We start from the raw sequence: 25,034 nt of genomic DNA on the forward strand, positions 1-25,034 counted from the left end.
CCAAATTAAAGGAGAAGTCTTACACTCAAAGAACCTGGAAAATAGCAGCATTTATAATACAACAATTAAAATCTCTTATTATCTTATAATAGAAAAAGGGGTGAGTAAACCGTGGTATACCCATTAAAAAATAGTAGCCATTAAAAAATGAGGTTAACCAAGAGTATGAGAGAAAATTTTAAAATATGTGAAAAGAAAAATATTTACATTATATGTTCATATATAATATAATATATTCCAATGTAATATATGAATTGATTTGAATAGTGATTCACCGACTATTTCTTTTGTTTTTACTATTTTCCTAAAGTCTACAAATTTTCTCTATCTAACATCTATAATGGACATAAATAACCAATACATTTATACTTTCAATTCCTCTCAAGAGCAGAACAAAAAATGGTCACAAATCTCTTATAATTAATGACACATAAACCTTATCTTGACCACAATTAGAAGGAAAATACGTTTTTTTGGTTTTGTTTTTTTCTTAGATTGGATATATATCATGATGTTTGTTATTACTACCAGAATTTTTGAAATCAGGAAGAAACTGACTTGGGCCCTTAAATCTTTAAGGTCTCCAAACAGTTGACAATATCCCCTTATAAATCTTTTTCTTTTTTTTAATAGGCTCTTTGTCCAACATGGAGCCCAGCATGAGGTTTGAACTCACAACCCTGAGATCATGACCTGAGCCAAAACCAAGTCAGATGCTTAACCAACTGAGCTACCCAGGTGCCCCCTTATGAATCTATTTTTGAAGGTGACTGTGGTTTCTTTATATCAAACAATGGAAACAAAAAAATAAATAAACTAATAAAGAACATATTTACCATTTCTAAGAAAGTGTGAATGTTCTTAGTCCAATGAGAAGTGATGAATCTAGTGCAGGCTCTTTGAGAAAGAGGTAAGTGGAGTAGGAAAACCACACTGAGACAATGCAGTTTACACAAATCTTCCATCTCTTGTAAAGCTAAGCAATTACTTTCCACCTGAGTAAAATAAAGAAGGTAAAATAGAGATCAGCAGACTATGAAATTGTATGATACACATGCAACACCACAAAGGTCAGCAGCCACACTTTGCTTTGTTACATTCTTTATTCAATAAGGCTTTTGAGTTTTTTTTCTTCATACATAAATTTGACTGCATACAAAACCCAGATGTCAGGTAAGGAGATGGGGAACTGCCAGCTCAATAGTAGTTTACATAAAGAATTTTTTTAGTATTTTTAGTTAAGCTTAACTTTACATGAGCTGATCCAACAGTTAATGAAATTTATCTGTTCCTGTGGGAACAGGACTTTGCAAGGATGGAGCCATGCTTTAAATGTCCTATTCTGTCCAAAGCATTGAATTTTAAAAGTTACACTGAATACTATTTAGAGTGAAGAAACCAGGACACATCTAAAAGAACTTATCCAATTTAAAAAAGAATAAAGAAATGGGCATATTTAACGTGATGGTACAAGGACCTCTTGGCCATCTTCAAATGTTTGCAGTGTTGTCAGTGAAACAAAACTATGATTTATTTCAGAGTGCCTCCACAGGGCCAAATAGGGTCTAATGCCTAGAAGTTCCAGCAAGAAACACTTGGTTTGGTACCATTTTTGTGATAATAATTTAAAATGTCATATCTAATGACATAAAAGAATGTATTCAAGTAGAACTATAATTAACAAAAAAAGAATATATTCAAGTAGATATTAGAAAACCAAATATAAATGATGCTAGGTAAAAGGTAGTAAACCCTATTCATTTCTGAGAATGTACAAAAAGTTACAAAAGGCTTCATTTTACTTTAATAAAAATTCAGGCAAGAATCCCCCAGGAGTCAGGTTGTATAACAAAATAGTATGTGTACGTGTGTGTGTGTGTGTGTGTGTGTGCATATAAACACATATATATATATAGGGATGACTGTTTAGCTGACCAGCAAACCCATACTGACCAACAGATTCTTAATGAACTCTATCAACTATAAAGAAGGTTAAGAGCTTTAGTATTTCCTCCAGCTAGGATGGCACTAAGACACTACAGCAAGAATGTTGTTTCTTTTTTTTTAATTTTTTACTTTTTATAAACATATAATATATTTTTATCCCCAGGGGTACAGGTCTGTGAATCGCCAGGTTTACACACTTCACAGCAAGAAATGTTCTTTCTAAAGACAGTTAGGTGTTACAGAATTTGAACAAGACAGATAGAGGTTCAATCCTCATTCCACACCACAATTTAATTAAGGAATGTTACTTGGAGAACCATGAGTGACTGTGGACTCTGAGAAACAAACTGAGGGTTTTAGAGGGGCAAGGGGTTGGATAAGTGACCCTGGTGATGGGTATTAAGGAGGGCACGTATTGCATGGAGCACTGGGTGTTATACATAAACAATGAATCTTGGAACACTACATCAAAAAATATGATGTACTGTTTGGAGACTAATATAACACAATTTTTAAAAAAATGTTACCTGGACTTTCTGAACCTCAGGTGTTTCCATATGTGAAATGTGAATAAATACCTCCCTTAAAATGCTGTTGTGAGAATATAAGACACAAGGCATATAAAAAACACAACATTATAATGTAAGCTCTCATCAAGAGCTAATTTCCTTTCTTATTACCCCTTCTTCTAGATGATTGGATAAATTTTACTAAATGTGTACTGGGGGAAACGTCTGTATAGTAAAACACTAAATCATATAACAGCATCATAAATATTTCTGATAAGCAAATTCCAGTTTTTCCATCTTTTGGGAGAAATTTATATAAGTTGGGGAAATAAATAAAGTACCAAATGGAAAAAAAGGTAGATGAAAATCAGTAAAATTTCAAAAGTGGAAAGCAGTGGTGTTTCCCAGTAAAGCTACAACAATCATACCTCTTGGATGTTAGTTTTCTCATCAGACATAGTCTTCTTTCTGTTTTCTAAAAAGTGATGGTACATTCTCAAAGACAACGAGCATGAAGTAACACAAAGAACACGTCGAATGTCAGATCCTTCTGGCCAGAGTTGCTTAAGCTGAGAAATAGTTTCATATGCCTGTGACAAAAGAAAACTGTAAATGTCAGGATATTTTAAAAATATTTTTATTCATAAGTAATCTTACTAGAAGAAATCATACAAAGATAGGTATGACTACATAAAACTATAAAATTTCTGTTAAAAATGATAAAATTTTAAGATGGGAAGATACATGTTTTAGTAAAATTAAAATTTAACTATGTAAAGAGCTGTAAATTATTGTAAATTATTATCAATCAATAATAAAACATCTTGGCCTTTAATAAGACATGAGCAGATAATTCACAGAAGAAATATAAATATTAACAAGTTAGAAAAAATGTTTGAACTCTCTAGTAATATGAGAACAAATAAATAGCATATTTTTATTTACAAATTAATAAATATTAGAATATTCTAATGATAACAGACAGCCCTGGAAATCAAGTGATGTGTCATTTCTCTTATGCTTTGCTAGAGATAGGTATATTGAGCAACACATATGATTACTATTAAATATATTGATACTTTGTGACTGGCTATTCAAGTTCTAGGTATCCAGGATAGGTAAATAACACAAACTGTGTACCAAGATTTATGCACCAAGATGTTCATACAGAATTATTTTTAAAAATCAATTCTCAGATAATTTAGGTGTTTAGCATTAGGGAAATATTATACATCAAATAAAAATAAAATATGTGAAGAATTTTTAATGACTCAAATACATGTGGTGTGCAAGAAACACAACTTAAATAAAGTGACTCCGAAGGACTAAAAATAAAGGGTTGGATAAAAGTATACCAGGCAAATGGTGGGGGAGAAGAGAAGAGAGGCTAGCAGTTTTTATAGCAGTATAGGGAGAATTCAAGTTCAAAAGCACTAAATGTTAAATAAAAAAAAAAAAGAGAGAGAGAGAAAGAAAGAAAGAAAGAAAAGGGCATTAAATGTGAAAAAGAAAAGCCCTCTTTTATTCTAAAAGCCATCCATAATGGTGACAGAACCTTTATGAATGATTCATCTTATATGAATAATTATGCAACATTTAATGTCATAACTGACTTTATGATACAAAAACTACAGGAGAGTAAAGGAGCTATATTTATAAACACATTATTAATAACAGAATTTAATACACTACTTTCATTACAAGAGAAATCAAGTAGACAAAAAATAAGATGACTTAAAAGAATAATCAATAGTGTAGATCCTATGAATTAAACTCTGGTGATACAGAATATGTATTCCTTTTAAGTGCCCCCAGCACATCCATAAAAATTGGTCATATGTTAAGTCAAAAATAAAACATTAGTAACTTCCATAGTATAGAAACACTACAAACAGCTCTCTGATCAAAATATAATAAAGGTAGAATTTAGTTTCTTAAAAAAAGGCACAAAGACCCTTCAATCTAAAGCTTAAAAACATTTTTTACAAAGCTACTCATAAGTGAAAAGGAAATACAAATACAATTTATAAAAATGATAATAAAAACACTACATATCATAATTTATGGGACAAATTTAAAGCAGTAACCAAAACAAAATTCATTGTATTAAACATATTTAACAACAAATATTAAAGAATAAATGAGTTTAATTCTCAGCTCCAAAAAGAAAATCTAAAAACAAACTGGACTAAAGGGAAGTAAAAGAGGTGAAAAATAAAGATAAAAGTAAGCAAAATTAAGAAGAGAAAATTGGTAGAGGTATCTAATTAATAAATCAGAATTCCAGGGATTTTTTTAAAAAACTTTTAAAAACATACAATCCACTAGCAAATTTGATCATTAATAAATGGGAGAAATAAAAAATGAGCAGAATAAAAATGTAAAGAAAAATAACTACTAAAATAGAAACAATTTTTTAAAAAGTCATATGCCCTACTTTGTAAACTTCTATGCAAATAAATTTGAAATGTAAATAAATGGATAACTTCCTCATAAAGATTAATTATAAAAATTGACCCCACTGGAGTTACTAAGCTTAAATAGACCAATTTCTATAGGACAAAGAGAGAAAATTAAGAAACTGTCCCACAAAAAATCACCAGTTCCATATGGCTTTATAAAGAAATTCTATTTTAATCTTCAAAAACCACATAATCCCAGTGATCCATAAATTATTTTGGAATACTTAAAAAGAAAATATTCTAATCTTTTTTTATGAAGCATGAATGACACTGATACACAACCAAATAATTACAGTGCACAGAAAGAAAACTACAGAAAAGCATCACTCACGCATACTGATGTAAAAATTCTAAACAAAATATTAGCAACTAGAACCCACACCACATCAAGAAAATAATACATGATCAAATGGAATTTATTCCAGGAATAGATTTGCTTCAATATTTAAAAATCTCTTAAATCAAAATACCATATTAATAAAGCTAATATTTAAAAATCATAATTGTATCTGTACTTTCAATACACATTCATGATAAAAACACTCAAAAAATCCAAGTTGAGGGATACAATCTTAACATCAGAATGAATATACATATATGCCAAAACACTAGAGACATTCCCACGAAGATTAAGAAATAGGCAAAAATGCTCACTATATCTGCTACTATCCACTATTGTACTAAGTTTGTTACCTAAAGCACCTAGACAAGAAAAGGTAATTTCAGGCATAGGAATGGATAAAGAAGATTTAATACTATCACTGTTCACAGATTATATGACAGTATATGTGGATAACCCCAAAGAATAATTAATTAAAATATTAAAATACCAATGAGACATCAGCACATAGAATTGACGCAAAAATGAATAGACTTCATATGTATAAACAACAAAGCATCAAAGAACGCAATAGTAGATAAAATCTTGGAATAAGAGCAAAATTTACTTAATAACAGCAAAACATCAAATGTTTAGGAAGAAAATTAAAAATAAATATACAAAACATATAAAAAATTTTTTTGACTCACAAAAATAGATTTGAACAAATGTAAAAACGCCCCTTCTTCTTGCATGAAATAAGTCAACATTATAAAAATGCCAATTCTCTCCAGTTTAACTTATAAGTTCAATATACTCCAACAAAAATAACAAGATTTTCTTTAACTTAGACAAGTTGATAACAAAAGTTCAGATAGAAAAATAAAAATGCAAAATGAATGTAAGAGAAAAACTATACATGGAAAACCCAGCTAAACAATGCTGTGAAGTGTGTAAACCTGGTGATTCACAGACCTGGGGATAAAAATATATGTTTATAAAAAATATATGTTTATAAAAAATAAAAAATTAAAAAAAAAAAAAAACAATAAAATCTTCCCCCAACCCTAAAAAAAAAAAAAATAAAAAAATAAAAATAAATAAAAGGAAAAAAAAAAATGTATTGTGGGCTCTGGGAAGGGTAGTATTAAATAGTATTAAATATACTATTATATATTAGTATTAGTATATATAAATATTACATATTTATATAATATATAATATATATATATAATTTAATAACATAATTTTTTGTTGTTTTAAGAGCACTTTATTATTGTTCTTAATGCTATTTTTAAGTACCAAAAAAAGATGGCCTGCCAAACCTTTTTTTCGTCTTCTTCTTCCAGGAAAAACAGGCCACAGAGAATGGTATATTACAGATTTACAAACATGGAGAGAGAACGGTCAGAACGCACTGCGACGGCGTGGCTCTGTAAGAACTCACTGTGCTCCTCCTGAGGCCAGGGAGTGTGTCCTTTCCCAGTGAAATGTTTGGTTTTCTGCTTCCCTGTGTGCCCGGGGCCCCTGCAGGGGCCCACCTATCCCAGACAGGTCAGTGCCGGGCGCCGACAGGCCGCTGCCCGAGGAGCCCGCCCTTCCCAGAGCCCACCATACATTTTTAATGTATTATAAATACATTATATGTATAATTTATATATAATTTATATTTATATAATATATAATTTATATATATAATTTATATATAATTTATTATGTATAATACATTATAATTATATAAATTATATAATTTATATATAATACATTATATAAATATAATGTATTTATAATCCATAAATACATTAGTATTTATAACAGTATTAAAAATATTATAGTATATCTATACTATATATTATAGTATATATAATGTTTTATATATAGTATATATATTTTATATAGCATATATAATATTTTATATATTATATAAATATTCTATATTTATATAGAAATAGTATTAAAAATACTATTAAATCTTTCTAATCAAAAGAGTGTAAAATTTACAAATAAACCAGAGGAATAGAGTGGAACGTCCAGATTTATTTCCAAAAACATATAGAAATTTAATAAATGTTGCATCTGAAATCATTGAGATAAAAAAGGACTTTCTAATAAATGTTACTGAGCATCCCTTTGAAAAAATAAAAATTATATCTATACCTCACACTATAAGAATGAATTACAAATAGATTAGGAATCTAAGTTTTTAGAAATTTTAAGTATAGGAAGAAACCACAGGCAAATCCTCTTTGATGTATGTATGTAGGGCAAGTCTTTCTGACTATGACTCAAAGTCTAGAGGCAACAACACAACAAAAAAATTAATAAATTTGACATTAAAAATTTAAAAAATGTACACAACAAAAAATCATAAACAAAGTAAAAAAAACCTGACAAGTTGGAAGAAAATATTCATAATATATATCACAAAGCACTAGTATCTGTAATATAGAGAGAAGACTTAAAATTGAAAGACAAAAAAATGATATAATCCTTCTAAAATTAAAATTAATAAAACCTAAGTAAGCGACATATACATTTATCTTTTTATGTTTATTATTTATTATTATTAGTCATGTTACTTTGCAGAGAGATTTACAACTCTCTCAAAATACTTTTATTGTCTCCATAAAACTCCACAATTTCAAATCCTTTTAACAAAGAAACAATTTACAGCATAACATTTTCTTAATTTTTTTTAAAAGATTTTTATTTATTTATTTGACACAGAAAGAGAGATCACAAGTAGGCAGAGAGGCAGGCAGAGAAAGGGGAAAGCAGGCTCCTGCTGAGCAGAGAGCCCGATACAGGGCTCGATCTCAGGACCCTAGGATCATGCCCGAGCCAAAGGCAGAGGTTTAAACCACTGAGCCACCCAGGTGCCCCAGCAGGATAACATTATTAAGTGATGATAATACCTTAACTTTATATTTATCGTCCTATTTTTTTCTATTTAATTTTATTTTTTCAGTGTTCCAAGATTCATTGTTTTTTGCACCACACCCAGTGCTCCATGCAACACGTGCCCTCTTTAATACCCACCATCAGGCTCACCTAAGCCCCCACACCCCTCCCCTCCAAAACCCTCAGTTTGTTTCTCAGAGTCCACAGTCTCTCATGGTTCATCTCTATCTTTTGGCTCATCGATTCCATTTTTAAAAGCTACTCTGAAGCTATACCTCCAATAATAAAAAAATTGCATATGTTACAAATAATTATTTATTACAGCATTGATTATAATTGCAAAATGTTAAAAGCAAGTATAAATTGCATAATAGAAAACTGGTTAAACAAATTACAGTACATCCACATGAAGGAGTGCTATGCAGCTATATAACATAATGAAGAAGATATCTATAAATTGTTTTAAAATGATTGCTAAATATGCTGTTAAGAATAAAAAGAAAGATACTGAAAAAATCTATATATACGATCCTTTATTTAAGAAAGAAGATATAAGAAAATACACACATCTGCTTTTTTGTACAAAAAATAATAACAATAATAATACAAGAAAGATAAACCTGAAACTAAAGAGACAAATCACTTACGGAAACTATTTGGGAAAGGGGTAACTGTAGAGGAGAATGGGATCAGAGCAGCAGGGATAAGAACAAAGTGTCACTTCTTTGAACCTATCTTTTGTATATCTCGGATTCTTAGAATCATAAGTATTCTTCTTACACCTTTCACATACCCTCCAAAATAAACAAATAATTAAACTGTAAATGGGTGGCAGGGACCCAAAGTGAAATACAAATACTAACCAATGAACCTAACCGTATTAGTAATGAATAACAACCAAACTGAATGGGGCCTGCAAGAAAAGAACTAACCTAAATACCTTTGGAAAGCAGTATTTTATGTATTCTATGACTAAAGATAAAAAGAACTGCACATAAATCCTGTAACCTTCTAGTAAATATGCTTTTCACAAGATATGGTTAGCAATCCTAAAACAACTTTATATATATATATAGTGCATAATGAGAGATAAATTTCTCATAAATTGAAGAAATAAATTACAAATAAGGAAAGGGGAAGGGTAAAATGAAGCATAGGAAGTTGGATCAAAGTAGAAGTTACTGGTATAAATACGTGATATTTACGATAGATGATAGATTAAAAAATAGACAGGTACAGATGCATGGCTTAGCATATATACATATATTTCCTAGCTATGTCTGCTGAAAAATCCTCATTGCAATGATACCCCAGTAGAAATGAACAAACAGGGGCACCTGGATGACTCAGTCAGTTAGCATCTGCCTTCAGCTCAGGTCATGATCCCAGAGTCCTGGGATCAAGGCCCACATCAGTGGGATGCTCAGTGAGGAGCCTGCTTCTCCCTCTCCCTCTGATGCTTCCCCTGTTTGTGCTCTCTCTGTGTCAAATAAATAAATTTAAAAAGAAAAAAGAAATGAACCAACATATTTCCCAGATCTTGGCTTCTAAATACTGTTTTCCACAAAAGCAACCAGAACTCCTTGGAGAAGTGGTTGATTTCAAGGTTGAACCAGAGAAATTACGAGTTGTGGTTTCAAAAAGTAAAACAGTGCTCAAAAAGATGGGGCCTGATGAATTTGAAGATAAATATACAGCCATGTAACCATCACCACAAGGTATGTCATCAAACGTCAATAAAGTGTTTTTAGAAGAGAAAAAGATGGGAAGGGGGGTGGGCATGCAAAAGAACATAGGTGCAAACTTGAAGGAGTCTCTAGTGTTCAAACCTAGAACTATTTGAGCACCAAAACTATTGTAATATTGGACTTTGATCCATAGTGTAAAATATTCCCTAGTCTATGCTGATATAAGGAAATAAACAAGTAAAGGGCAGAGATATAGGAGCTTTCCCTTACAGAATTCTAAGTAAGAAAAGTAGAAGGAAAGAGTGAAATACAAAATACCTATTGGGCAAACATACCTAGCAATAATTGTTGACGACAAGATCCATTGATGGGTTCTAAAATTAATTAGCAAAAGTCTGAGAAAAAACAAGATTTACATAGTCAGGAAAGGTAGCAACTTTACAGTGGAGAAGGCTAGAAGGCACCAGCTTAATCAGTGTTAAGACATATCAGTATCATGAACCCTTTGACATACTATTGTTCACAATACCAATTCATTGGCATTCTTGCCAAAAATAAATAACTTCATCCCAGTCATTAGAAAACACCAGACAAACCCAAATTGAGGGATATTAAAAAAAAAAATAAATGATCAATACCTTTCAAAAACATCAAAAGCACAGAAGACAAGGAAACTACTACAGATTGGAAGAGACTAGAGAGTAAAAAATTAAGGGATGTGGGATGCTGGACAGAATCCTTGAACAGAAAAAGGACATTTGTGGAAAAGTAAGTGAAACTCAAATAATGTGTGAAGCTTAGTTAATAGTATTGTGCTGATGTTCATTTCCTAGTTCTGAAAAATATACCATGGTCACATCAGATAATAATATTAGGGGAATCTGGGTAAGAAGTCTATGGGAAATCAGTACTATTTCTGCAACTTTTTCATAATCAAAAAATTAACTCAAATAAAAAGGGGTTTTTTTAAGGTTTCAGTACCTCTTTCATCATATTTTTCCATTTTAATTTTCCAAAAAGAGATTCTAGTGCTGAAATTCTATACTCTTCCAATTGTTTAATCAGGGTTTTATAAGCACTCTCAATCTTCTTTTTATTCTGTAAAAGGAAGGCAAGTCAGATAAATTGTCACAAATAAAATATATAATCACTTTCCAACTACAGAAAATCATATACTGAAGATACAATCGTTAAAATGTATTTCCTAGTTTAAAAAAAAATACACTAATGTAATTACATATCATCAATTCTTTTAAAGCCTACCAAGCAGCACAATTTTGCTTTTGCTGAATTAATTTTTGTCCGGGAATTTAGTGCATTTTTAACAACTCTATGAAAAGTATAATTAACATAATATAAAATTCACTCACTTTTTAAGGGGACAATTCAATGGCTTTTGGTGAAGTTACAGAGTTGTGCAGCCACCATTACAATTTAAATTTAGAACATTTACAACATCTCAAAGAGTGTGCCCACTTAATACACCATATTTTATTATGAAAAATTTCACACACACACATAAATAAGGAATAACATAATCTTCCCCCAGGTACCTATCACCCAGCAACAACCACTATCAACATACACCACATTTTTATTCTGAGCACATAACATCTGTAAAGAGATAAATGAAATAACCTCTTAAAAATGAGTTTTCATTAAACAAGGAAATACATTATTATACTAGAGATAAAATCTAACACTTAAAAAAAAAAAAAAAACTTCTTAAGGAGAGATTGGGAAGCATGTTTGTTAAGGCACCCTTCAAACTCAGATTCAGAAATTGCTCCACCAGAATAAAAGGAGATCAAGTGATTATAGTACCTCTTCCCAATTAAAAATCAATCCCAGGAATGTTCCTACTCACAGTAGGCAACTAGAGTTGGAAAGAGTTTAATGACTGGAGTCATTAAATTTTATAAAATCCTAGAAGAAATTTGTCTTTAGGTATCGGTTACCTCTTTGAAAAATTTTTGGTTTTTATGCATGCTTGGCATAAGATATGCATAAAGTCGAAGAATATCGGATGTTTGCCCTGAGGAAAGCACAACGTTGACCTTCATCGCCCAAGACTGAGTAATTAAAAAGTTGAAAAGGTATGTTTGTAGATGGTTCAGGCCTTCATCTGCAACTATCAGGTAATACGGGTAACTGTCTGCCAAGAAAGCTTCCCACTCCTGTGACAGGCATCCAGAAAATTTTGTTCGAACATCAATGGTGGTATTATGCTGAAGATGAAGAATTAAAGCAGTTCTCAGTGGAAGAAGTTCTGGGAAGTTGAAATATGCATACTCAGCATCCTGTGGGGATGGGATAAAGTATATTCTTTTGAAATTATCATTTAACTGGTTTACATATATCATTAAAGTCACTAAAGGAATGTATTCCAACACAGTTTTGTTCAGCTTTAGTCAAGGAATAGAACCTTAAGCCTTGACAGCCATTTCTCAAATACAAGCCATAAATCACAACTTGGACTTAAATACATATGTCCCCTTTAAGCAGGCACATAATAGTCAAGGTTTATCCCACTTTCCTTTTGTGTTCTGATTCTTTTTCTCTCCAATGTCACTTCAGAAAGAAAAAGGACAGAAAAACATGCAAGAGCAAATGGTGGATATAAATTATGCAGAACAGGAAGCCAAGGTGAATCACTTTGAGAGGACTTTTCCAATTTAGAATGATCTTCCTGAAGCAGCAGAGTTTTTTCTCAACAGATCAGAATTAGTACAGTTAACTAGACTGTCAACATTAGACAAGAATCCTGGCTCTTTATTTAAAACATTGCTTGCAAAAAGTCAGCAATGTTTAAAAATCTAGCAAGAATGTAGATTGCAAAGTGACTGAACAGATATACTCCAAAATCCTTAAGAGAAACACAGAGGTTACCTTTAGGGACAGAATAAGGAAGGGGTGGTAGTGGTTATACCTACCTGTATTTGAAACTCTTAATATTTTACTAATTATATTCATAATTGGAAAAAGAAGATCAAATATATTCCCTCAGAAGTATTTATTATAGGGCAAATAATAAGCAAAGCAGTATTAAGGAGTTTGACATTTTCAAGGCTCAAATAAATTGCTGAGTTCTGAAGACAGATGCAGTTTTCAGAGTTGGAAAAGTAGAATCCAGAGATCAACTGAGTTTTGGTTGAGAGGATAGCTCATCCTCCTTCATGATCCTGTGTGTCTTTACATGAAATTTAATTATTGAGAATAAAATATACTCTTTTTTTAAAAAGATTTATTTATTTATTTGACAGAAAGAGAGAGTGTGTGTACAAGCAGAGGGAATGACAGGAAGAACAGGCAGAGAGAGAAGCAGGCTCCCTGAAGAGCAAGAGGCCAGACTCGGGCCTCAATCCCAGGACCCTAGGATCATGACCTAGTCACTTAACCAACTGAGTCACCCAAGCATCACTAAAATATAATCTTAAATATGGTAATTTCTGAATACTGAGATTTTAAGTATTTTTTTCTGTTCTTCTCTTTAAGTTTTCTGAATTGTTTTAGATATATTTAACTTTGTAATAAGGGGGAAAATTACAAAATAGTAAGGTATTTTAGTTCTGGCTCTTAAATCATAGTAAAGAACTCTACTGTCACGTTACCTTGAAGAAAACTATGGCAAATTGTCCTCCTTTACTGGTAAGATCCATAAGATAGTATTCAACCAGATAAAAGAAGTGGAGCTCCTGCCCCGGCTTTAATGATTTCTCACATATGCATGTAGTAAGTAATGAATCTCCATCAATCAGAAAAAATTCAGATTCAACAAAATCATTGAATAAACTGGAATATCTAAAATGAAAAAAGTTAAAACAAAAATTACATATTGACTCAATAAAGCCCAAAAAAGGCAGTAGCATTGTTATTATTATCCATCATCACTATTATCAGCAAGTGATTTGCAGAGTAATTATTTTATGTCAGGCTGTATGCTATGCTTTCCAAATATATCCATATGCATGACTATCCTTCATAGGAAAAAGACAGGATCATTATCATTCTACAGATACAGAAACTGAGGTTCAAAGAGATAAGAGCAAATTGTGTAAGATCACGTATCAGTATCTGGATTGGAATCAGAATTTAACACCTCTATTCTGCATATAGACTGGTATTAAATGCTTCCCACTTAATCAATCTTATTTCTTTATAGAACAATAGGTTCATTGACAGTTATGCACAAATAAAGCAAGAGAAAACCGTGTCCATTCAGCATCAAAAAGCTCTCAAAGTTCTATTAATCATATAAATATGTATATATATATAATTATATTTAAAATATACTATGACATATACTAAGATAGATATGCATTACTTTTTTATTATGCTATGCTAGTTACTATACAGTCCATTATTGGTTTTTGATGTGGTGTTCCATGATTCATTGTTTGCATATAACACCCAGCACTCCAAGCAATGAGTGCCCTCCTTAATACCCATAACCAGACTCACCCATTCCCCCATTTCCCTCCCTTCTAAAACCCTCAGATTGTTTCCCAGTTTCCATAGTCTTTCATGGTTCACCTCCCACTCCACTTTCTCCCCCTTCATTTTTCCCTTCCTTCTCCTAAAGTCCTCCATGTCATTCTTTATGTTCCACAAGTGAAACCATATGATAACCGACTTTCTCTGCTTGACTTATTTCACTTAGCATAATCTCCTCTAGTCCCATCCCTTTTGATGCAAAAGTTGGGTATTCATCATTTCTGATGGCTGAGTAATATTTCATTGTGTGTATGAACCATATCATCTTTATCCATTCATCTGTTGAAGGGCATCGCAGCTCTTTCCACAGTTTGACTATTGTGGATACTGCTGCTATGAACATTGGGGTGCATACGGCCCTTCTTTTCACTACATCTGTGTCTTTGGGGTAAATACCCAGTAGTGTAATTGCTGGGTAATAGGATAGTTCAATTTTTAACTTTTTGAAGAATCTCCACACTGTTTTTCAAAGTGGCTGCACCAACCTGCATTCCCACCAACAGTGTAAGGGGGTTCCCCTTTATCTACAACTTCTCCAACATTTGTCCTTTCTTGCCTTATCAATTTTTGCCATTCTTTTTTTTATATATAATTTTTTATTTTTTATAAACATATATTTTTATCCCCAGGGGTACAGGTCTGTGAATCACCAGGTTTACACACTTCACAGCATTCTAACTGGTGTAAGATAGTATCTCAATGTGGTTTTGATTTAAATCTCCCTGATGGCTAATGATACTGAACTTATTTGTGTTTCATTTAACAGACACTTTTTCATATGTCTGTTAGCCATTTGTAGTTCTTCTTAGGAGAAATGTCTGCTCATATCTTCTACCCATTTTTTGATTATTTGCTTTTTGGATGTTGAGTTTGAGAAGTGCTTTATAGATCTTGGATATCAGCCCTTTGTCTAATATGTCATTTGTAAATACCTTCTCCCATTCTTAGGGTTACCTCTTTGATTTGTTGACTGTTTCCTTTGCTGTGCAGAAGCTTTTTATATTGATGAAGTCCCAAAAGTTCATATTTGCTTTTGTTTCCCTTTGCCTTTGGAGATGTGTTTTTAAAGGAGTTGCTGTGACTGCTGTAGAAGAGATTCTTGCCTATGTTCTCCTCTAGGATTCTGATGAATTCCTGTCTCACATCTTTAATCCGTTTTGAGTTTATCTTTGTGTATGGTTTAAGAGATTGGTCGGTTTTCATTCCTCTGTATATAGCTGTCCAATTTTCCCAGCACCATTTATTGAAGAGACTTTTTTCCATTGAATATTTTTTCTTGCTTTGTTGAAGATTAGTTGACCATAGAGTTGAGAGTCCATATCTAGGCTCTCTATTTTGTTCCATTGGTCTATGTGTCTGGGTTGTTTTGTTTTGTTTTGTTTTGTGCAGTATCATGCTATTTTGTAATAGAGCTGTGTATATATAGCTTGAAATCAGGCAATGTGATGGCCCCAGCTTTATTTTTCTTTTTCAACATTTCTTTGGCAACCTGGGGTCTTTTCTGGTTCCATACAAATTTTAGGATAGTTTGTTCCAGCACTTTGAAAAATGCCATTGGTATTTTGATCAGGATGGCATTGAAAGTATAGATTGTTCTGGGCAGCACAAATATTCTAACAATTTTTATTCTTTTGATCCATGAGCATGCAATGTTTCTCCATCTTTTTGTGTCTTCTTCAATTTCTTTCATGACTGTTTTGTAGTTCCTAGAGTATAGATCCTTTGCCTCTTCAGTTAGGTTTATTCCAGGTATCTTACGGTTTGGGGTGCTATTGTAAATGGAAATGATTCTCTGACTTCTCTTTCCACAGTTACTTTGCTAGTATATAAGAAGGTAACTGATTTCTATACACTAGATTTTGTATTCTGCCGTATTACTGAATTGCTGTATGAGTTCTAGTAATTTGGGGGTGGAGTCTTTGGGGTTCTCCATAGAGTATCATGTCATCTGTGAAGAGAGAGATATTGACTTCTTTGTCAATTTGAATACCTTTTATTTCTTTTTGTTGTCTGATTGTTGTTGCTAGGACTTCTAGTATTATGTTGAACAACAGTGGTGAGAATAGGCATCCTTGTGTTCCTGATCTCAGTGGAAAGGCTCTCAACTTTTCCCCATTGAGAAAGATACTCACTGTGGGTTTTCATAGACGGATTTTATGAAGTTGAGGAATGTTCCTTCTATCTCTATATTCTGAAGAGTTTTAATCAGGAACAGATGCTGTATTTTGTCAAATGCTTTTTCTGCATCAATTGAGAGGACAATGTGGTTCTTATCTCTTCTTTATATGTTCTGTCACTTTGATTGATTTGCAGATGTTGAACAAACCTTGCATTTCAGGGATAAATCCCACCTGGTCATGATGGATAATCCTTTTAAAGTACTGTTGGATCCTATTAGCTAAGATCTTGTCGAGAATCTTGGTGTCCACATTCATCAGGGATATTGGTCTGAAATTCTGCTTGTTGATAGGGTCTTTGCCTGGTTTGGGGATCAAGGTAATGCTGGCTTTATAGAAATAGTCTGGAAGTTTTCCTTCTATTTCTATTTTTTGAACCAGCTTCAGGAGAACAGGTATTATTTCTTCTTTGAAAGCTTGGTAGAATTCCCCAGGGAATCCATCAGGCCCTGGACTCTTATTTTTTGGGGAGGTTTTTTTCATCACTGCTTCAATCTTGTTACTGGTTATGGGTCTATTCATGTTGTCAATTCCTTCCTGTTTCAGTCTTGGTAGTTTTCTTCAACCTGACTATTGTCTTCATAGGCTACCTTGAAATCTATTTCTGACAACTTGCTTAGATCCATATCCATTAGATCTGTGGGAGAGGCCATTGTCTCTGGGTCTTTTCTTTGTTGGGAGTTCCTCCTCCTAGTCATTCTGTTGAGTTGTGGTCAAGGGGGTATACAGCCAAAAATACCAATCACTATCTAGGCAAGGTGCTTCCTGGGAAGGTTCAGAGCTATTGGTCACCACCAAAAAGAAATAAACAAACAAACAAACAAACAAAAATAAAAAACAGCCGAAATGAGCCCCAAGAGTAAGATTTATAAAGTACAAAAACAAAGACCAACCAAAAAAGAAAGAAAGAAGAAAGAGAAAAGGCACCCAAAATAAAACAATGGGAGTGAGGGGAAGGTGGTTATAATCCCTCAGTGTGGGCTAGGAAAGGTATTTCAGTTCTTCCTGGGTGTATTTTGAGTTCTCTGTTAGAGAACTCTACTTCCCAGAGATACAGGGAAATTAAAACTGGCATACACACACACACATACACACACACGGTATATATATATATATATATATATATGGTATATATATATGGTATTGAATAGGGGAGAAAAGGACTACAGTGAAGCCTATATCTATATATATTTTAAAAAGAAAAAGAGAAAAGCATATGCATGAAAAAATTTAAGTTTTACTACGGAATATGTTGTATTAAACATCTAGTTGAAATGATAAGAAGGTTAAAACAAAACAAAACAGCAACAACAAAAACACCAAGAGTCATTAGAAAGAATTAAAAAGAGAGAGAGAGAGAAAAGTTGTATCTAAGCAATGTACAGGCTGTGGGACAATACCAGGAGTTTGATTATACTGCTTTGCCCTGGTGTCCAGGTTTTACAGTTTTATAGGGACCCTGTGGTGGTTGTCCTCTTATTCTTTCAGCTTGTCTTCTGGGGGAGGGGCCTTTTGCATTGTTTTTCAGTCAATCCTGCTTGGGCAGAGTTGCCCTGCCCACTATCAAGGGGCTGGGCTCCATGGAAACCTGTTTTTCCGGGCTTTTTTAAATCTGGAGGCTTTTGTTCTCTGGCAGTTTTTTGTACCTTTTTGTGGGTCAGAGCAAAGTAAACTGTCCACACCCTGACTTTGGCCTCAGAGAGAAGCCACACGGTCTGTTCCTCTCTGAATCTTCCACAACACACAGACTCCTCCTCTAGAAGCACCATTGAATATCACAGCCTCCCCAGGCAATATGCATCCCCAGCAACCCTCCCAATGGTCAACTGAGGCCCACATTTGTCTCTACACCTCTGTGCGACCAAAACTGTGAGCAATACTGGTCCAGGCAAGCCCAGCCCTGGTGACTGCTGCTCCTGGGATTGTGGCCTCCAATCCAAGCTGGGTCCTCTTAGGCACGGGTGGTGGGCAACCACTGCAGCCAGTCCCAGGACAATGAGCTTGGGTCCACACCTGTGGCCAACCAGTCCCAGCAATTATCCCTTAAGCCCCTTTGTTCTGTTTGAATACTGTTATTAGTCCCTTCCCTCTCATAGCCACCAGTCTCCAAGTTATCGCTGGTCCCCAAGTGCAGGGCACTTTCGCTTTGGGGTATTACTTTCCAATGGCGGGCTTCTGGTAGCTCCCTCCCCCTTCTGTTTATCCTCCAGTACCTATCTGTGCAATCCCAACTATGTCTTTTGTACCTCTCAACATGATCCTTTGCCCCCATAGAGATCCAGATGTGTATAATATTAAATCTCAGGCTGATTTCATGTGGCATTCAGAGTGCCCTGGTAGATTTCTAGCTAAATTGAGGGGGCTGGTTGAAATGGAGTCCCTTACTCCTTTGCCATCTTGATGGAACCAGGCATTACTTTTTTTAGACCGACACTACTTAATGTCAAATAGACAATAGGAAATCTGTCAAACTCTACATCTCTTTATTTCTTATAATACTCACTCAGCTTTTGGTACTTCACTCAAAATTAGCTGTGACATTCTCTCTAAAAACATCATGTGTTCTTCTAAGCCTGTAAAAAAGGATTGCTTATTATTTGAAAAAGAAATAGTTATTTTAATTCTATTAAATCTATAAAAAAATTAAATCTGTATAGCATAAAGAATCATTATTTTATAATTTATAAAAACTTTCAATTGAAAATTACCCATTGTTGCTGCTATCTGGGCCTTGGACTGGAAATGGAAAATATTAAATATAGCAAATATCCTTTACTTTGGTACCTCTAAGCAGCAGTTTTTAATGAAAATGAAAGACCTGCAGAGAAAGAAGAAAAATTAGAAATTCATTTATTCCATCAACAAATAGTATTGAATAACTATTGTATATTAAGCAAAACATCAGGCAGTAAGAATACAAAAATGAACAAAAGGCAACATGCTGTCAGTTCTCATGGAGCTTAAAGTCCATCAGGAAAGATGAATATTAATGGATAATTACATAAACAGTGGAAAATTACAAATGTGACAAAGTCAAAGAGAATAGAGGAAGCTTCCCTAAGTAATGCTGAGCTGATTTTTGAAAAATGAAACAAGAATTAATTAAACAAAGGAGTAGGGAAGAGTAGCATTCCAGGAAGAGGGCATATCCAAACACCATGTACAAAAGTCTTATAGCATGAAGGAACGTGGGTGGTACTAGATCCAAAATAGAAGCCAGCAAGGCTGAAATGGAGAGGGTGATGGAAAAGCTAGCTGTGCTACAGGGTTCCAGAAACAGAAGAGCATGCAGAGCCTTTGAGGGCATGTTTTCATCTTAAAATCCACTGATGGATTTTAAACAGGTAGTGTTATGGTGGCTTTACATTTTGAAAGATTACTCTGGCTATAGTAATATATAGTAATATAGAGAGAAGAAATAGAATGGGACCAAATTTCCTGTTACTGGAGCAGAGAGAAAAAACATTGTTTAGAAGGGTGATGATCATAATTTGATGTAATACAGTTTGTTGGTAGTTTGGGCACTTAAGGATATTAAATATTTAGAAGGTAAGTTTGCCACAATTTGGTAATGGATCTGATATGGATGGAGAAGAGGGGAGATTGAGGGTTGTCAAGGATGATTCTTAGGATTCTACCTGATGCAGCAGGGTGAAGGACTAGGACATTCCCATGGCAGGAAACCTTGGAACAAGCCCACATTTCAGGGAAAGATCATGAATTCAAATTTGTGGCAAGTCTGAGTTTGACTTGATTTCAAGACCTATTATAGGATAAGTAACAAGAGTTATTAAATATATAGGTTTATGGAACATCTGGGTGGTTCAGTCGGTTAAGCATCTGCCTTTGACTCAGTTCATAACCCCAGGGTCCTGGGATCAAGTCCCGCATCAGGATCTTTGCTCAGCAGGGAACATGCTTCTCCCTCTGCCTGCTGTTCCCCCTGCTTGTGCTCTCCCCTCTTCTCTCTCTCTCTCTCTCTCTCTGACATAATAAATAAAATTTTTTAAAATATATATATATAGGTGGGGTGCCTGAGTGACTCAGTCATGGGGCATGTGCCTTTGGCTCAGGTCATGACCCCAGGGTCATGGGATCGAGCCCCTGCTCAGCAAGAAGCCTGCTTCTCCCTCTCCCACTCCCCCTGCTTATGTTCACTCTCTCGCTGTGTCTCTCTCTGTCAAATAAATAAATAAAATTTTAAAAAATAAAAATAAAAATAATGAAATAAATATATAGGTCTAGAGGTCAAACACAACGTCTGGGCTAGACCTGAATATGTGAGTAATTTTAATATTATTGCAAACAAGTCCATTGACATAGATGAGATTGCTTGGACAAAGAGACACAGTATCATGGAAGAAAAAAGAACTAAAAATCCAGTTATATAGATTACTAATACACAATAAATGCCAAGAGAGAAGAGGAAGCATCTGCAAAGGTACCTGAGAAAGAACTGTCAAAGAGGCAGAAGAGAATGAACTTGAGCATTCTGTCAGAAAAACCAAATATTGAGACATTTCTCAAACATGTCATACTGTGTCTTAGGTCAATGAAACTTGATAGATAGATGAATAGATGAGAGACAGATGATTTGATTAGATAGATAAATAGATAGATATTCACATTATATGACAGTAAGGAAAACATAATGGTGAGGCACACAATGATTTTAAATATTAAAATAACAATGCAAGGAAGTTTATAACTATAAAAATGAACAAGCTTATAGAAAGAAGACATTACTGTGGGTTGGAATGGAACGTTTAGGAAACACTTAATGAAGACAGGGGCAAAAGTATGGTCTCTCACTTACCCAGTCATTCTACCTTTTGTCAAATACATAGAGCATCTACTCCTCACTAAGCTTTATACTTGCTGCAACATATGAAAATATACCTAACACATGACCCTTACAATCTGGTAATGGTTTAAAGAGAATTAAATAAAAAAGTATAATGTGCTGAGTGATCCAGCAGAAATGTACAGGAAGCTATTAGCAAATTGAAAGAGTTCTTCAATCAGCTGGAGAGGACCTCTATTCTGAGGTTTTATGGATATATTGGAGAAGGTAAAGATAAAGAGGATCACATTTCAGACAGCAAAATAGCACTGGTTTAATGCACATAGATATGAAACCACATGACAAGTTTGGTTCCACAGACTGTTCTATATGGTATAAAACAGAATAACTTGATTGGAAATGAGACAGAAAAAGTAGATGTAGCCCAGATTATAAGGGACTTTTGCCCAGGAAAGAAGTTTAGAGAATTTCCTGCAAACCGTCTGCCATCTGATTCATGCAATCTTCCACCTCACTAACCGCACATTATCCATATTGTCTTCCTTCAGTTCTCCAAGCTCAAACAGAAAAGATGAGTCAGTGAGAACTGAGTAAACAGGAGAAAATTAACCCCAAGTATCTTATAGAAGCAAGAGCTCCAGAAAAGGTAGGGTTAGACTGCATGAAATAAGATGAAACAAGGTAATTCATAGATTCCCAGATGTTACACAGTGCCCTTAATGTCTCAGGAAATTTTTTATGGTACTCCTAGGACAAAATAAATACCTTATAGTTTATTTATTAAATAGATAGCTCCAGACTAATTAATTAGTCCTAACAAAATCATTTGAAAATAGAATATACATAAATTGAAAGAAATAACATTTTTAAATTAAATAACAACAATCACTGATGAGACATGTTGGACACTATACAACTTTTCAACAAGAGCCATCGTGGCAGAATAAAAGCTTTCTCAATTTGACAGTAAAGGGGCTCCACAGCCTGACTGCCTACTCTCCTGTCACACAGCCTACAGGAAACTCCTTATGAAATATCACTCTGAATTCATGCCCCACTTAACATTTACACAGAATTTATATCACTATATGCAGTTCTTTCTTATTTAAGGGAGAGGCACATTATGGAAAATAAAGCCAATTACTCATCATAATAATCATTAAATATGTGTAAATTTTAAAAATAGAATCATTAGACTTTGGGGGGTATTAAGAAGAAGCCAGATGAATAAACATGACTCAAGGACAGAATAGTTCAAATTAGCTTTCCAATAATTATAATATTATCTAATGCAACAATAACAAACTGCTACAGAAAAAAAAAAAAAAATGCTTGGGACACCTGGGTGACTCAGTGGGTTAAGCCTCTACCTTCATCTCAGATCATGATCTCAGGGTACTAGGAGCAAGCCCTGCAATGGGCTCTCTGCTGAGCAGGGAGCCTGCTTCCCACTCTCTCTCTGTCTGCCTCTCTGCCGGCTTGTGATCTCTCTGTCAGATAAATAAATAAAAACTTTTTTTAAATGCTCATAAATCCTTATAAAATTTTTTAAATATAATTTCAGGAAAAAATCATGTGCAGAACAATAAAATGGACATGTTGATATCTTAAGCCGGAAATATGAAATCCAGGAAAGTTTTTTAAAGATTTATTTATTTATTTAGAGACATAGAGAGCACTAGTGGTAGGAGGGGCAGAGGGAGAGGGATAAGCAAACCTCCCTCTCAGTGGGGAGTCCAATGTGGGGCTCCATCCCAGGACCCTGAGATCATGATATAAGCAGAAGTCAGACACTTAACCATCTGAGGCACCCCCAGGAAATTCAGAAGACAGAAGAAAAAAAACAAGGAGATGGAAAATAGAAAAAATACCAAGAAACACAAAGGATAGATTCAAAAGTTTTAAGATCATCCCATAGTAATTCCAGATGGAGAAAACTAAGATTCTAAAATGAGTAAAGATGGGACGCCTGGGTGGCTCAGTTGGTTAAGCAGCTGCCTTCGGCTCAGGTCATGATCCCAGCGTCCTGGGATCGAGTCCCACATCGGGCTCCTTGCTCCACAGGGAGCCTGCTTCTCCCTCTGACTCTTCCTTCCACTCTGTCTACCTGTGCTCGCTCTCACTCACTCTCTCTCTGACAAATAAATAAATAAAATCTTAAAAAAAAAATAAAATGAGTAAAGATAAAAATAACCAAAGATATAACTTTAAAGTCATACAATAATATGGAACCACAGTTAAAGTACACATTTTTAGACTGAAAAGTTCTTCCAAGTACTAAGAAAAAATAATGACAAAAGAGAAACACACACTTAGAAATAGCAACTTTAAATTGCAGAGCTCCAAGAGCAAAAAGAAAGATGGAGATATGCTATGAAGAAATGTAAGTCAGAGAGTCCATAAGTAAAGTAGTTAAAGGCATAAGCATTATTGGCAGAATGCCTAGGTTTTAATCCTAGTTCTGACACATACTATAGTTTAATAATATTAGGCAAGTTATTTACTTTCCCTATATCAGTCTACTTACCTATGAAACTGACTCAGACAATAATGTTACTTTCCTGTTTGTGTTTTCTAGCTAATAAAATGTATGACCTGATGTATACAAATTGATGAATATAGCATGTGACACACAGAACTGAATAAAACAAGGAGCATCACTGGATGTTTTGATAAAAGAAAGCAATATTTGCAAAGTTCCCAAGGGAATATATTTTGAACTTAGAACTCCATATCTAGTCATTCAATCCATTAAGAGGGCAGAAAGAGAGTATCACCAAACATTCAAGAAGTCAGAAATTTCACCAACCACCTATCCTAAATGATAATTTTATTTAAGGAGATAATACAGAAAATTGGGAGCGGGGGGGGGGGGGACAAGCATAGGACAATCAGGAAACAGTGAAACTACATATGACCCAGAAAAATTAAAGGAAGCCATAAAGATTATAGGAGGATCCATGACACTTTGAATTAAGAAAAGTATCCATTTCAAACAGCAGTCTTTTTTTTAATGATATGATTTATTTATTTGACAGACAGAGATTACAAGTAGGCAGAGAAGCAGAGAGCCTGATGTGGGGCTTGATCCCAGGACCCTGAGATCATGACCTGAGCGGAAGGCAGAGGTTTTAACCCACTGAGCCACCCAGGTGACCCTCAAATAGCAGTCTTAATGATAACTACATTTCCAAAACAAACATATAAATTGCTTCTACAATAAATAACATAATGTTGTAACTTGTTTACTTGGCCTTCAGTTTGTGATTCAAATAGAAATAAATCACAAGAATTAGAGTTTTAAAATACTGTAAACTATGATAAACCCTGACAGTATAAAAATAATGTAATAACAAAATAGGGATGAATTGTAGAAAAAAAAAGAGGGTATATTAGGTTCTTTGTTTTTCATAGAAGAGAGTCCAGGGATTGTATCCAAAGATAATAAACCAAAATTTAAGGGTTTCTGGAATCAAGAAGTTAAATTGCCTTTCTTATATAGGTACTGAACCAATGGGATACCAAATAATATAAATGGGAGAATTTCATGTATATTCATATTATAACTAATGAATTAATAGATCTTGCTATTTTTAGATGATAGCACAACAAAAATATAGGCAAATATCTACTTCCATATAGAACTATACCATTATTGAAATACTCTAACCAGGGGCGCCTGGGTGGCTCAGTGGGTTAAGTCACTGCCTTCGGCTCAGGTCATAATCTCAGG

The 25,034-nt window shown here is 33.9% G+C and overlaps 1 protein-coding gene across 6 annotated transcripts in view; it reads right to left on the minus strand.

Moving 5' to 3' along the window:
* DDX60 (DExD/H-box helicase 60) overlaps positions 1–25,034 on the minus strand; it is a 111,109-nt gene that overhangs the window by 83,667 nt on the left and 2,408 nt on the right. For 3 of the 6 annotated variants that reach the window (XM_059174832.1, XM_059174816.1, XM_059174797.1), the window contains exons 2-9: positions 20,136–20,260; positions 19,206–19,315; positions 19,001–19,070; positions 13,438–13,627; positions 11,785–12,126; positions 10,808–10,924; positions 2,885–3,046; positions 837–995 (exon numbers count right to left, since the gene is read on the minus strand). In XM_059174832.1, the coding sequence (XP_059030815.1) occupies positions 837–995; positions 2,885–3,046; positions 10,808–10,924; positions 11,785–12,126; positions 13,438–13,627; positions 19,001–19,070; positions 19,206–19,209 (1,044 nt within the window). In that variant the 5' untranslated portion in view covers positions 19,210–19,315; positions 20,136–20,260. The remainder of the gene's footprint in view (positions 1–836; positions 996–2,884; positions 3,047–10,807; positions 10,925–11,784; positions 12,127–13,437; positions 13,628–19,000; positions 19,071–19,205; positions 19,316–20,135; positions 20,261–25,034) is intronic. The other 3 variants (XM_059174825.1, XM_059174807.1, XM_059174839.1) reach the window with 2 other exon arrangements.

Source organism: Mustela lutreola, chromosome 1, assembly GCF_030435805.1.
Source record: "Mustela lutreola isolate mMusLut2 chromosome 1, mMusLut2.pri, whole genome shotgun sequence".
Taxonomy (NCBI): Eukaryota; Metazoa; Chordata; class Mammalia; order Carnivora; family Mustelidae; genus Mustela; species Mustela lutreola.